At 46.2% G+C, this 12741-nt stretch overlaps 1 protein-coding gene across 5 annotated transcripts in view; it reads right to left on the bottom strand.

Moving 5' to 3' along the window:
* Positions 1 to 12396, bottom strand: part of FMNL2 (formin like 2) — a 304570-nt gene extending 292174 nt beyond the window's left edge. For all 5 annotated transcript variants that reach the window (XR_013828794.1, XM_079924756.1, XM_079924753.1 and 2 more), the window contains exon 1: positions 11912 to 12396. Coding sequence is in view for 4 of the 5 variants with exons in the window: in XM_079924756.1 (XP_079780882.1) it covers positions 11912 to 12028 (117 nt within the window). In the remaining variant the exon portion in view is untranslated. The remainder of the gene's footprint in view (positions 1 to 11911) is intronic.
* Positions 12397 to 12741: the final 345 nt, after the last annotated feature.

Raw genomic sequence — 12741 nt, 5'->3', positions numbered from 1 at the left:
CAGCTACCTTACCCCTCTGAGCCCCACCGCCTCATTTGGAAAAGGAAGATAGTATCTTCCTCCGAGGGTGGCCAAGAGCAAAGATAATGCTTATAAAGCACAGAAAACATGAACAGTGTCTTATTTGACACTGGAATGTCCCTGGAGTTTTAGTGACCGAGGACCTAGGATGGGCTCACCAACCTCACCACCTTCTTCTGTAACTTCAAGCCACATACCTTCAGACCCTATTTGCCTCATTTATTAAGAACTCTTAGAATCACAAAAGATCATTTGCAAGCACTTTGCAAACAGCAAAGCACTAAAATGCCAAAATAAGGAATGCTGTTCACTGAAACCTGCCTCACTCCCAATAACAAAGGGACTGTCATGAAGGATGTTTTACTCTAGAGTCCCATGGTACAGTGCTACCACTCACTCACTTGATGACAGCACATCATGACGCACCAATCTGGCCTAGTGACAGTGAAAAACCACGAATTTCCTTTGGCCACTTCTACTGCCCTCCCCCTCTTCTCCTAATTCACCAGTTCTCCATAAGGAGTCAGGCAATAGCACGATTCCAACTTATCATCTCTGAATGCTTAGTGTTCTTGGGCACCTACTAAAGTCAAGTGATAGGGGGAATACCAAGGTGAGTGGCAAACTGCGACAAAGTGTCATTTCAACACAAAGGCAAGCTATGTGCAATTCACAGTCAGCCCAGAATGGCCAGTTAGATAGGTTCTTGGAGCAGCTACTCAATTCCCGGGCCTGTTTCAGGGGGCACCATTCTCTGATCAAGTCATTAATTATCTACTAAGATCGTCCCTGGGCCAAGCACTGTGCTGGATAAGGAGAAGCTTCCAGGGCCTTTAAGGTGTGATCCTTACCTTGCAGGAGCCCACAGTGCAAACTGGCAAATAAAACAGGGACAAAACAGATGGCTGACAGTGTAAGGAGTGACTACAAAGCGATACATAAAAGCATCCCCTTATTTTACAGTCACACCTCGCACAAGGTGATATTTAATCCAGGGCCTCATGAGTAAGAGAAATAATTCATACTATAAAGAGATCAAAGAAGAGTCGTTTTCCCCACCTCCCCCAAGCTGATGCGGGTCTGCAAGGACACAAGAAAAAAGTGGGATTTCAGAAGAGCCTTGAAGGCTGGATATAAGTTCAATAAGCAGAGAAACCAAGAGAGCACATCATATGTAAGAGAATCACGTGAGAAAAGGCATAGCGGAGGGCAAGTACAAGCCTGCTCTGTGGACAGAGATAAAGCAATCTCCACGTCTGGGCATAGGAAGGAAACAGAAAAGAAGATGGGTCTGGCCAGACTGTGGACGGCTTCAATGAGAAAGCAGGTGGAGGGTAGGGGGGTGTACAGAAGTTACAGAGGAGACAATGGAAGGTAAACCATTAACAACAAACACAGCCAAAGAGCCTCTCAAACTGGATCGACATCTGCAGTAATGTAACAGGACTTTGATGGGACAATGGAACCAGAAGATGAAATTTACAATCTTATACTTTTTATTTTTATTATTTTTTAAAATCAACTTTATTTTTCCATATTCTTAATCCTTTTTCATATAGTACATATATACTTTTAGACAAGGGCTTGGCAAACTTTTTTTTGTTGTTGTTGTTGTTTTGTGGTACGTGGGCCTCTCACTGTTGTGGCCTCTCCCGTTGCGGAGCACACGCTCCAGACGCGCAGGCTCAGCGGCCACGGCTCACGGGCCCAGCTGCTCTGCAGCATGTGGGATCTTCCCAGACCGGGGCATGAACCCGCATCCCCTGCGTCGGCAGGCGGACTCTCAACCACTGCGCCACCAGGGAAGCCCAATCTTATACTTTTTAATATTTCAAAAGAATCATCAAGGTGACAAAACCTAAAGGCTGAAACTTAGGTGTAAAAGGGAATACACAAAACCTGTGCCCAATGCCAAGTACTGAAACGCAAAAGGGCCGATGCTCATTGTCAACTGTGGAAATCTCTCCCTGCTTCATGCTTTATTCTAGGAATACAAATCAAAATATGTTCTTCTCACTATTATGAAAAACAGAGATACTCTACAAATACAAAAAAAATACCATTAGGGTTATCAATGATGATGTAACTAAAAGCAGCGGTATCCTGCTGTAATGTCAATATTTCCTAACGGTTAGGCCTCCTCGGACTGAGGAAATCTCTGGAAGGAAGTGGTGGAAACCTCACGGTTAGAATCATTTAGAATCAGACCACAAGGCACAATCCTGTGGCCTATTTTCTTCCACGTAAGTCGGGCCACTTGGAAAGTAAGTGCAGCTGGGGAGGCAAGGAGCCAAGTGAACCCATGTTTAAAGAAAAACAGGGAGACTGAGATTCCGATTCCTGAACTCAGGGCTGGTTACAGCAGTGTGTTCAGGCTGTGAGAGTCCATCAGGCTGTACACTTACGATACGGGCCCATTTCTGTTTGTATATTATTTGTCAATTAAAACAACTTTAAGGATGATTAGGAGATATCATCCCAGAGAACAACAAAAAGAGGAATTTTTTAATTTCTCCATTATCGATAGAAAAATTAAGGGAACTTCTGACAATCATTGGTGAAAGAAAATATAGATGTCTAATGTTAAAGAATTACTCCATTAAATGAAGACCACGACCTGGTAAATTCACAGGTGATCTGAAGATTTCTAATCCAAATAAATGCCTATCCCGAGACTCAAAACTTTTGCAGTGAAAGGACACTGAAGCAGCTGAACACTGGCAGGCTGAATGGTTCCACAAACCCAGGAGGCCACACAGTTCTAAATGGTCTCTCTAGGTTTGCATCTAGATGGCCTGATTAGTTGGCAACAGAATCATGATTTTGTGTTAGGCCTGGGGAATCACCACTTCCAAGTTTATAGCATCCTAGTCCCAAGACATCTGGACTGAATTGGCTTCCTAGGTTCATCAGGCAGAAATCCTTGGGGATAAAGAATCCTAATTAGTCAACATTGTCACTAAAGAGGAAAAGCTTCCTTAGAAGAACCATAAGGCTGACCATACTGGGGACTGAGAGGGCCAGAACTCAAAGGGACCTACAAAGCTATTCACATGATTCATCACCTTTCCATGCAGGTTCCCCAGCTTTCACAAATAAGACATTTAGTGGTACTGAACTCACAGAGCAATGTTGCCATGGTGCAGGTCCAATCATGTTCTATCCAACTTCTCCTACTATTAGTTATCCTAAGGCTTCCTTCTATACACACACACACACACACACACACACACACACACACACACACACACACACACAAGATCATTGTTCGCTGAAGGCAGATGAGATTATTTTCAATCTTTCTGCCACTGTAAAAGTCATCTTCTTAACCTTCCCCACCAAAGTAAAACTCCATTATTCTTTAATATTCCCATCTAAATCCATGCCTTCTTTTGCCCTGTCCCAATTACTAGAAAGTTTCATCTGCTCATAAACCAACTACCTACATTTCCTGGAAAGATTTATATTTCTACACGAAAATGAGACAATTGCTGCTATCCTCTCTGTTCAGAAAACCACATACGCTGTTCCTCTAACCCCAAACCACAAATGTTAAAGATTATGAATAAGGGGAATGTCTATTTGCTTATAACTATTAAAGGAATAACCAGAGTCTTGCACTGAGAACAAGCAGCTCATTCTTGACCTAGCAACCTATTTATCTTTCTATTCTCAAAGCTAATTGCTCATATAAGCATGCCAATTTGCCTTGATTATAGGATTCTTAATAAATGAATGTTGTTTACATTTCACAAGTGTATTTGAATTTCACTCGGGGAAGCCAAGCTCATGAGTCTTTGTAAGTGGTAAAACCAGAGATCAAAGCAAAAGGCCTGCACTGAACCAACAAACAGTTAGGCTTGAGAATAGAGGCCTAAGCAAAAATACAAGTGATTTATTGATTGTTCTGCCCCAGAAGTACACTTCAGGGTCACTGATCACTCTTTAGCTATAATATGTAGAATTTCCTCTGCAAATTTTCATTATGGTCATTTCTTAAATGCATAGTTAAATAAATCTAACATTCAACAGGCTTTGATCCATCTCTTCCGTATTTCTCATCTTGGTGCTTTTGGTTGGATCAAATGTCTTTAAGAGCTTTTTTTTTTTTTTTTTTTTTTTTTTAACCCTTCTCAACTTTGCTTAATTTCTCAAAATTTTTGCTGTGGTTTTAACTCTTTTTTTTTTTTTTTTTTTTTTTTTTTTTTTTGCCGTACGCGGGCCTCTCACTGTTGTGGCCTCTCCTGATGAGGAGCAACAGGCTCCAGACGCGCAGGCTCAGCGGCCATGGCTCACGGGCCCAGCCGCTCCGCGGCATGTGGGATCTTCCCGGACCGGGGCACGAACCCGCGTCCCCTGCATCGGCAGGCAGACTCTCAACCACTGCGCCACCAGGGAAGCCCTGTGGTTTTAACTCTTATGCTTGTCTTTGGGGCAGGTAGGGAAAGGGGAAAAACTGCTCTAGCACGTGGCTTCTGAATCATGGCTGCTTGCTCACATCTCCTAAGGAGCCTTAAAATATCCTGATGCCCAGGTCACACTCCAGACAAACTTATCAGAATCCCTGGGAGTGGGACCCAAACATCTGTTTTTGAGGGTTCCAGGTGATGCTGATATGCAGCCCAGTTTGAGAAGCACCACTTTAGCCTGTCAATCCCTTCGTCACCTACCTGAATAAAGTGCTCAGCCAAACTTCCACGGGAAAAAGAAAAACAAAAGAGAAGGCAGGTTCCTGAGCAAATCCTCAACTCAAGGCAGGACCTGAGATAGGTGACTGACCAGCACCGGGCAAGGGGCCAAAGTGTGAACGACTTGACACCTTTCCCAAAGCCAACCAGTTTTTAGGATAAACCAGGCCAGGCGGTACCATCTACCATATGGAAGTCAATCAAGGGAGATTACCCCTGCGATAGCAAGGTGTAAACACCTCAAAGTTTTCAGCTTCTGTGGTGATGGATGCAGCAGCTTATCAATGCAACAAAGCTTCTTCAGCAAAGAACAAAAGTGGACTAAGGTTACATGTGAAATAAGAGTCACTGAAGTCAGTTCCAGGCGGCGCAAGAATGCTGAAGATGTGACCAGGGGAACAGCTTTGCTGTGCCCTAGAAACTATAAAAAGTTTGTGATAAGGGGCCAGACCATGAGCTCTGATGCCACTGGTCATGTTTCCTTGGTCAGTTTTTTAAGAGTGTGAAAAGAAAGTGCACTGCTATCTGTTTACAACATATACCACCATACCTCCAAGTAGGGAGTTAGTGTTTCCCAATTTAGGGATTCTGAGCCATCCTGGTCCACATTTGTGGGCCTCGGTTGAATCACAGTTCATGAAACAGCTCTCTGACCTACCAGCTCTTCCCTAGACATCCCTTCCAAATTGTATACACCAGAAACTGCATAGTCCTTGGTGTTGTGCTGAAAGGATGGGGTCGGGGGAGGCGGTAAGGGGTGTTGGAGAAGAGGATGCAGTGACTGGGGAGGGAAGATCACCCTGCAGTCTGAGCAGACACCATCTTAAAGGGAAGACAAGAGATGAGTTACCTCTGCCTGCAGTGTTCAAGTAGGTGAGAACCAAGAAGGTGCATGAGCCTGTCTACAGAAACCACGTCCCCGAAGTCTACAGATATACTTCCTGCAATGGAGGAAGGTAGGAAAGGTCCCCCACTGTAGAGTGGAAGAGCCACTCTGCAAGAGCGGGTCCACCAAGCAGCTGCACAGCTGGGAACCCACCCTCCCTTCTAAGCAATTCCAGTCTGTTCTTTTATAGGGATTCACTGCCTTGTTTCTAAGAGGAGTCCAGGTACCACTGCTCTCTTGCAATGGAGAGAGTGTCTTCTGGAATCAGTGCCTCTTTAATTAGCCACTTGTTTGTGTGTTACCTGCTCAGATACAAGGGCCAGGGAGCCCACTTCACCTTGTCCTTATTCCCCAAGCCCTAAGGATGAAAAGAAGAGCACAGTTCATGAAGACCAAGCCCTTCAGGCAACAGTTTTTGTAAAGTCGAATAAATTTCCAGAACAAGCATGAGCCTACACTACTTTTTCTCTTCTTTGAGCCCAGGAGGAGCCTCCAAGTAGACCCTTCCCCATTCTCAGGTGCTATAACTCTTTTTCCAAAACCTGCATGTGGCAGACTCACCTCAAGAAAGGCACCGTGCAAGCCATGAACTTGCTGGAGCCTGGGCTTAGAAAGACCTTCCAATTATCAGCATTTTTCATACAACTTCTGTCTAAGCAACTCTAACAGAAAGCTCAGTCTCCATTTTTTGACAACTCTGAATATTAGAACACTTTTCCTTATGCTTATGCGACTTTCAGTCACTGACCCTGGAAATTCTACTCTCTAGATCAGACAGAATATAGCTACATACTTTTCTACACAAAACATCTTCAAAATGAGAAGTCGGCTAATGGCTCACAATATATCACGTTCCAGAAGTTTTACACTTCCAAGTGCTATGATTTCAAAAATTTCATGACTATCCTAACAGTTCTATCAAACTGTATTCCCATTTACAGAGGAAGAAAACCGAGGATCACAGGAAAGAGTTGCCCAAGTTGATGCAGATTATGATTCTAGAAACTAGGTCTCCTGCTCCTGGAGTCAATGCTGTTTGCTAAATGAAAGGCCACAAGTGAAAGTAATTCTTATCACTTAAGGCCATGCATACCTTCTCTCCCCCGCATCTCATCTGTTTACAGGGCTGCCTGTCTCTCAATGGAGCCAAGCATTTGCAATTCAGAGAACAGCCTTTGATCATCTTATATCCTAAATACCCAAATGTATCTTCACACTTTTTATTGGTATTATTAGGGGAGAAATGCACCCTGATAATGATGAAAGGCACCGCCCTAAGCACATATTCCCACTCTGGAGAATAAAACAACTCAGGGGTTACTGCCTAGATGAGACTGTAACAGCTCAAAGCGCAACACTCCATCCATCCCCCTTCTCCATCTCCCTTCCCTCTCAGCTGGAGAAAAGTGAGAAAACAAATCAGCATGCATCTGATGATGGCCTCACTACACACCTACCCATCCAACTGCTCAGCAGACTTCATGGCAAAGGCTCTCCTTGGAAATGGTTGAAAGGGAACAACCCCTTGCAGAGGGAAATAGATTTAAATGTTAAAACTTGACCTTCCTCGTCCTTTTCAAAGTAATTACATTTGGAGCTTGTGTACTATAGGACGGGTTGTCTCTCCCCTCTGATGTGGAAAACCTGGACTTCCCAACCAAGGTAGTTCAAGACTGCCTTGAAAGGAAAAACTGAAGAGTACACTTTTGGACCAAATCAATATTTAACTCCATGCCTGAAAATAGAACAGCACAGCGAAGATGCCAAAACAGATGTCAACTAAAGAGAAACAGTACAGTGCACTTGGGTCGCTTCGAAGAAATTTCTGCCAGCTTTATAGTTTGAAACTTGCACTTACCACATTTAGATTTTTTTTTTAACAGCTTTATTGCTAGTTCCAGACCTTTTTTTTTCTTTCAGTCTTTCTTTCCAGTTCTAAGCCTAAGGAAGCATAATATAATGGGGGCGGGTGGGGGGTAGGGGAGGAGATCTCCAAATCTGGCTAAAAACCCTAGACTGGTTATCTAATAACTGCATGGCCTGAGGCAACTTAGGGAATCTTTATTTCCTCATCTATAATGTTACTGATAGCTGGAGTTACTGTGAGGATTAAATGAGAACATGGAAGCATAGGGCATACTCACAGTAGATGCTCAGAAAATGTTCCCACTTTTTCCTAAGTACAGTGACTACATTCAACCTCAGGGCAAGAAAAAAAAACTGAAAAGGAAACTGACTCAAATTAATCAAACACGAAAGTAGTTCCTGGTGTTAAACATAAGATACTACTGGCCCTAAACCATCACTTCCTAATCTTTTTTAATCTGTTTGCAGAGCAGCCTGACATCTGCTATCACACAGATATGGCAGCCAGGATGGGGGGCTTACAATTATCTTCCTCTGAAACTCAGAAAGGATCCTTAGGACAGCTCCTTGACAACGGGATTGAGGGGCTTACATTTTAAATTGTAAACAGTGACTGCAAGCCAAAAATTAGTGAACAATATACAGAGCATCTAACGTCCAAAGAGGTATTCTTGGACAAAGACCATCAATTGTTCACCACACCCAAAATCACCTTCATAGCATCATCTTTAAGAATAAACGACATGGGGCTTTCCTGGTGGCACAGTGGTTGAGAGTCCGCCTGCCGATGCAGGGGACGCGGGTTCGTGCCCCGGTCCGGGAGGATCCCACATGCCGCGGAGCGGCTGGGTCCGTGAGCCATGGCCGCTGAGCCTGCGCGTCCGGAGCCTGTGCTCCGCAACGGGAGAGACCACAACAGTGAGAGGCCCGCGTACCGCAAAAAAAAAAAAAAAAAAAAAAAAAAAAGAATAAAGGACATGGGAGTATGTGTGTGTGTGTGTGTATTCCCAACAATTAGACAATATTTAACATATACAATGGAGAGCCACTTAGATAATTATAAATGTGTGGGACCCAAAAAACACGGACAAATATTACTTGTAAAATACACAAAATATATACAACTTAAAGGAACAAAGATTGAAGCAGATGATTGAATTTATAATTTATGAAACACTTCCATGGAAGAGTGTAACAGAAACATCCTACACACACCAAGGCATATCACCTTATAGCTCTACCTGACAGGCAGGTCCAAGGATGCAAATAGTTAAGTGTATACAAGGAGTCAGTAATCTTTTCCCTTAAATATAAGTTTTATAGTTACTATTGTAATGATGCTGAAGACAAGTTCAGGGAGGGAGAAGACTCCTCAGGAGAATGAAACTCCTAAGATTTGGATCCAATTTTTACTAGTCATTAATTACAGGAAGTTCAGTAACTCAAATCTCTACTCAAAAATCTCATTTTCTTTCCTACTTAAAAAAACCTTTTTTTAAAGTCTATCCCCCCTCCACTGATCTTTTTTTTTTTAATTTATTTTATTTATGTATTTTGGGCTGCATTGGGTCTTCATTGCTGCACGCGGGCTTTATTCAGCAATCTTTTACTCTCTCATCCTTCCATTCATGCCCACTAATTTTTTAGATACATACGGTTTAACTCATGTGGACCGATGGGGGTGGTGGGGGACAGTCACTGAGTAAGTTTCATCTCAAGATTTTCCAGAAATAGATGGACTTCTGTCATTTAAATTTTTATTTACTCTTCCCCAATGCTTTATATAATCTAGAGCTTGGTGAGGTGAGAGGAATTATTTTCCATTCCTGAAATGGCCCAATTATTGATGTAAGCCATATTTACAATGAGGTGCTTGTATACTTTCTTGTACAGTATTACTATCCTGTTTTCCTCCCCAAACACTTATATGATCTGTATCATACAGGAAATGAAACTAGTATCAATAATGCCCACAGGATTCCCATTGTCTCAGGGCAGAGAATTTCTCCATATATATATATATATATATATATATATATATATATATATATATATATATATATACTTTAAACGTTACCACCTATAATCTGTCCTTCAAGCTTGATCTTCAGAATTAAATGGTTTGATCTATTTCTTAAGCAATTCATGAAGAAAAGCACAGTTGAGAGCTTTTCATGTACAACTTTAGAAAAAAACTGACCACAAGAAAAGTCACCATAACTCTGTACTTCTATCAGCCCATAAAGATGATTCCTTTTAACTCCTCTTACAGCTTACTCCAAAGAGCAGCTGGAGCTGACCAGGGAGTGTTACATGAAACACCAAGTCAATCGTCCAAGTGCATCCCTAACAAGAGGGCCCCCAAGCTGAGACTTTCCCAAAAGCTTTGTTTTAATCCAAAAAAGGTCAGCCTGGTATTTTTTGGTTTTGTTGTTTATTTGTTTTGAAAGGTTTAAAATATTCTAAGCAATTAAGAAAGGAACCGCATCCAGTACTTGGGTGACACAGTAGAGTAAAAGTAGCCACACGACCAACCACTGCCCCAAAGAGCTTGTGATATACAATCATGAATTTCTACGTACTGAATTTGTGACTTCTAGACTTAATAGTAACACAAACCCACCATGTTAAGGATGGGACTTTTTTTTTCTAAAGAGTAATTCATACCATGTGTCACTAATCAGCAGGGTAACTGAAAGCTCATGCAAAACGTGCTATCCCAGTTGAGAATTTAATTGCATTATTGTTATTATCTGGTTTTCCTGTGTCACTGGCCCTCCCACTTCAAGTGTACACACACACAGACACACACACACCAGCACAGCATGGATGGAAACACAGAAAACCCAGAGCTACGAGGTAAGAACTATGTTGCCCGGTAGGAAGAGGATTTTGAATTAAAAAGGTTTGTCCCTATAAAGACAGGTCAAGTATGCACCCAGGCTGCCTTGAGAAGTAATTAAGCCTATGCTGTTTCATTTCAGAGTGTCTCATTCTGCACAACAGTGGGAGCAGCTGCGGGAGATCACAGACCATGCAAAGCAAGACAGGCAGCCTCATCTATCTCCCGACTGCCACACCAGAGTTTCCAGGTGGTGTGAAAAAGCTTGTGGCCTCTTCTTCCACAGAGCACAAAGCGAATCTGCCACCCAGAACATTACTCCCCATATCAAACCAGCCCCTTTTAAAGGCCTGAGGAAAGGCAATTTAAACGTCCCAGTGTTCAGACTCTGGTCGATTCCCAAAGTTGTCAGGTTACATGCCCAAAACCCGCACACAGATGCAGAATTCGACTGACTTCAGCACAAGTTTCTCTTGCTGCCTAGCACTGTAGAATGTAGAGATTACTAGCTAGGAAGAGGCTACAAGTGTACACTTACAAGTGTAAGTATTAGGAACGCTTCCAATCTTGCCGGTTTCCCTCCCAACACCGCTTGAAAGAGGCTAGGACACTAAAAATCGAAGTCTGGGGACCAACTGCAGTACAGACTCTGGCTGGGTCGACGGGGGAGGCCACCACACCCTCCTAAGCTCACAGCACTGACAGGCTCTGGCTGGGAAGGGCCCAGAAACTTAGTCCCAGCAGGAAAGGGAGAAAGAAGGGAGTCTTCAATGTCTCAGATTTGCGAAGCTGGAAAGCTAGGAGAAGCGGATTTCGGGAGTCAGACTTGGCTGGGTGTGCTGGGGGAAGGGAGGGGAGGGGTCGCCCCTGGAGTCAGGTCAGCTCGCAACACGTCCCCGCAAAACTGCACATTTTTGTGGTCTTAACATTTAAGACCAAAAGGAACGCGCCGAGACGAAGCTTCTCTCTCGCCTGATGTCCCCCTCCTCGCTTAGGGACGAGGGTGCCGCACCGCCACGCGCGGGTTTCCTTCTCTTTCCCTTTTGGGGGAGCTCCCCTCGGCCAAGCCGCGACGTCCGCCTCCAAGTTCGCCTTCCCGCACAGCGCAGCGCAGCGCGGCGCGGCACCCCTGACCGGCCACATGCGCCCATCTGCCCCGCACCCCTCAGGACCCGGGCTGGGCGCCCGCTGGACGTCCTCGAGGACTCGGGGTTTGCGCGAATTTTTTTTTCTTAAACAAAAAGCCTCAGCGGCTCGCCGCCCCCTCCTCCCCGGCCCGCGCCACCTTCCCTTCACGCCCACGCCACACCTCCCGGGCACACGCGCTGCGAGGTGCCTCTCCCGCCAGACAATGGGTTCGGGGCCGACCCGCCAGGCAGCCAGCCCCGAGCCCCCGGCCCCATCCCGGGACGCAGAGAAGGCCGAGCGCGGGGGGCTCGGAGGAGGGCGGAGAGGAGGCGGGGGAGGCCACAATGGGCGAGGTGGGAGCCTCCCCCTTGGGACAGGAGGCTCGCTCCCGGCGCCGGGAAAAGGGGAGGGGGCTGGGGTCAGCTGCACCGCCTGGTCGGAGCCCCGGGGCCCTGCTCCCGGCCGCCGCCGCGCACTCACCAGCACGATGGCAAATCGCTCCTCCAGTTCACCTGGCTCGGGCATCGGCAGTTTCAAAGGCACGTTGTGCGCCCTGAAATCGGTTTGCTGTGAATCCATGCTCCCGGCGTTGCCCATGTTGGCTGCACACCGGGGGCAGGGGCTGCTCCGGGCCCCTTGCGTCCGCGTCGGAAATCAGAACAGCTCCCGGCGGCCGGCTTCCAGCGCTGGCGCGACCTGCCCGGCTCCCCGCCCTCCGCTGCGCCCCGGCGAGTGTGCAGCGCGCGCCGCTCTCTAGCAGCGCTCCGAGCCAAGCCGCCCCCCGGCCTCCCTCATGCTCCCCGCCGCCCCAGCGCCGCCCCGGCCTCCTTTCCTCGGGAGGGGTCGTCAGGGCGCCGGGCGCCTATCTGCATGTTGCTTCGCTGGCACGCCGCCCCCTGCCAGTAATAGCGGCCAGCGGGCGCGTGGTTGCTCCGACTCAGTCTTCCGCCTGGACCGTGGCCGCCGCTGACACTTCCAGCTCAACGCCGGCGAGCACGACGCTCGCTCTGCCAGCACCTCGAGCAGACAAATGCAGCCTCGCGCTCCCGACACAATGCCCCCTCTCGCCCGGCCCCCGCCCCCGCCCCCGCCCCCGCCCCGGCTCCGCCCATTCGCCCCGTGGACTGCCGGGACCAGTAGTTTCTGCTCAAAGTGTCCACACTCAGAAACCATGCCGCTCTGGAGGGCCAGGCGGGGTTAGGGCCGCTTGCAGCAAAAACAATCTGTACACTTGTGGAAAGAGTTTATGTCACTTTTGAACCCCCTCTCCCACTCCAACAGAAGAAATAACTACCTCGTCTACATCGATT

Source organism: Stenella coeruleoalba, assembly GCF_951394435.1.
Source record: "Stenella coeruleoalba genome assembly, chromosome: 6".
Taxonomy (NCBI): Eukaryota; Metazoa; Chordata; class Mammalia; order Artiodactyla; family Delphinidae; genus Stenella; species Stenella coeruleoalba.
The sequence above is the reverse complement of the archived record's forward strand: the minus strand, read 5'-3'. Positions and strand labels throughout refer to the sequence as shown.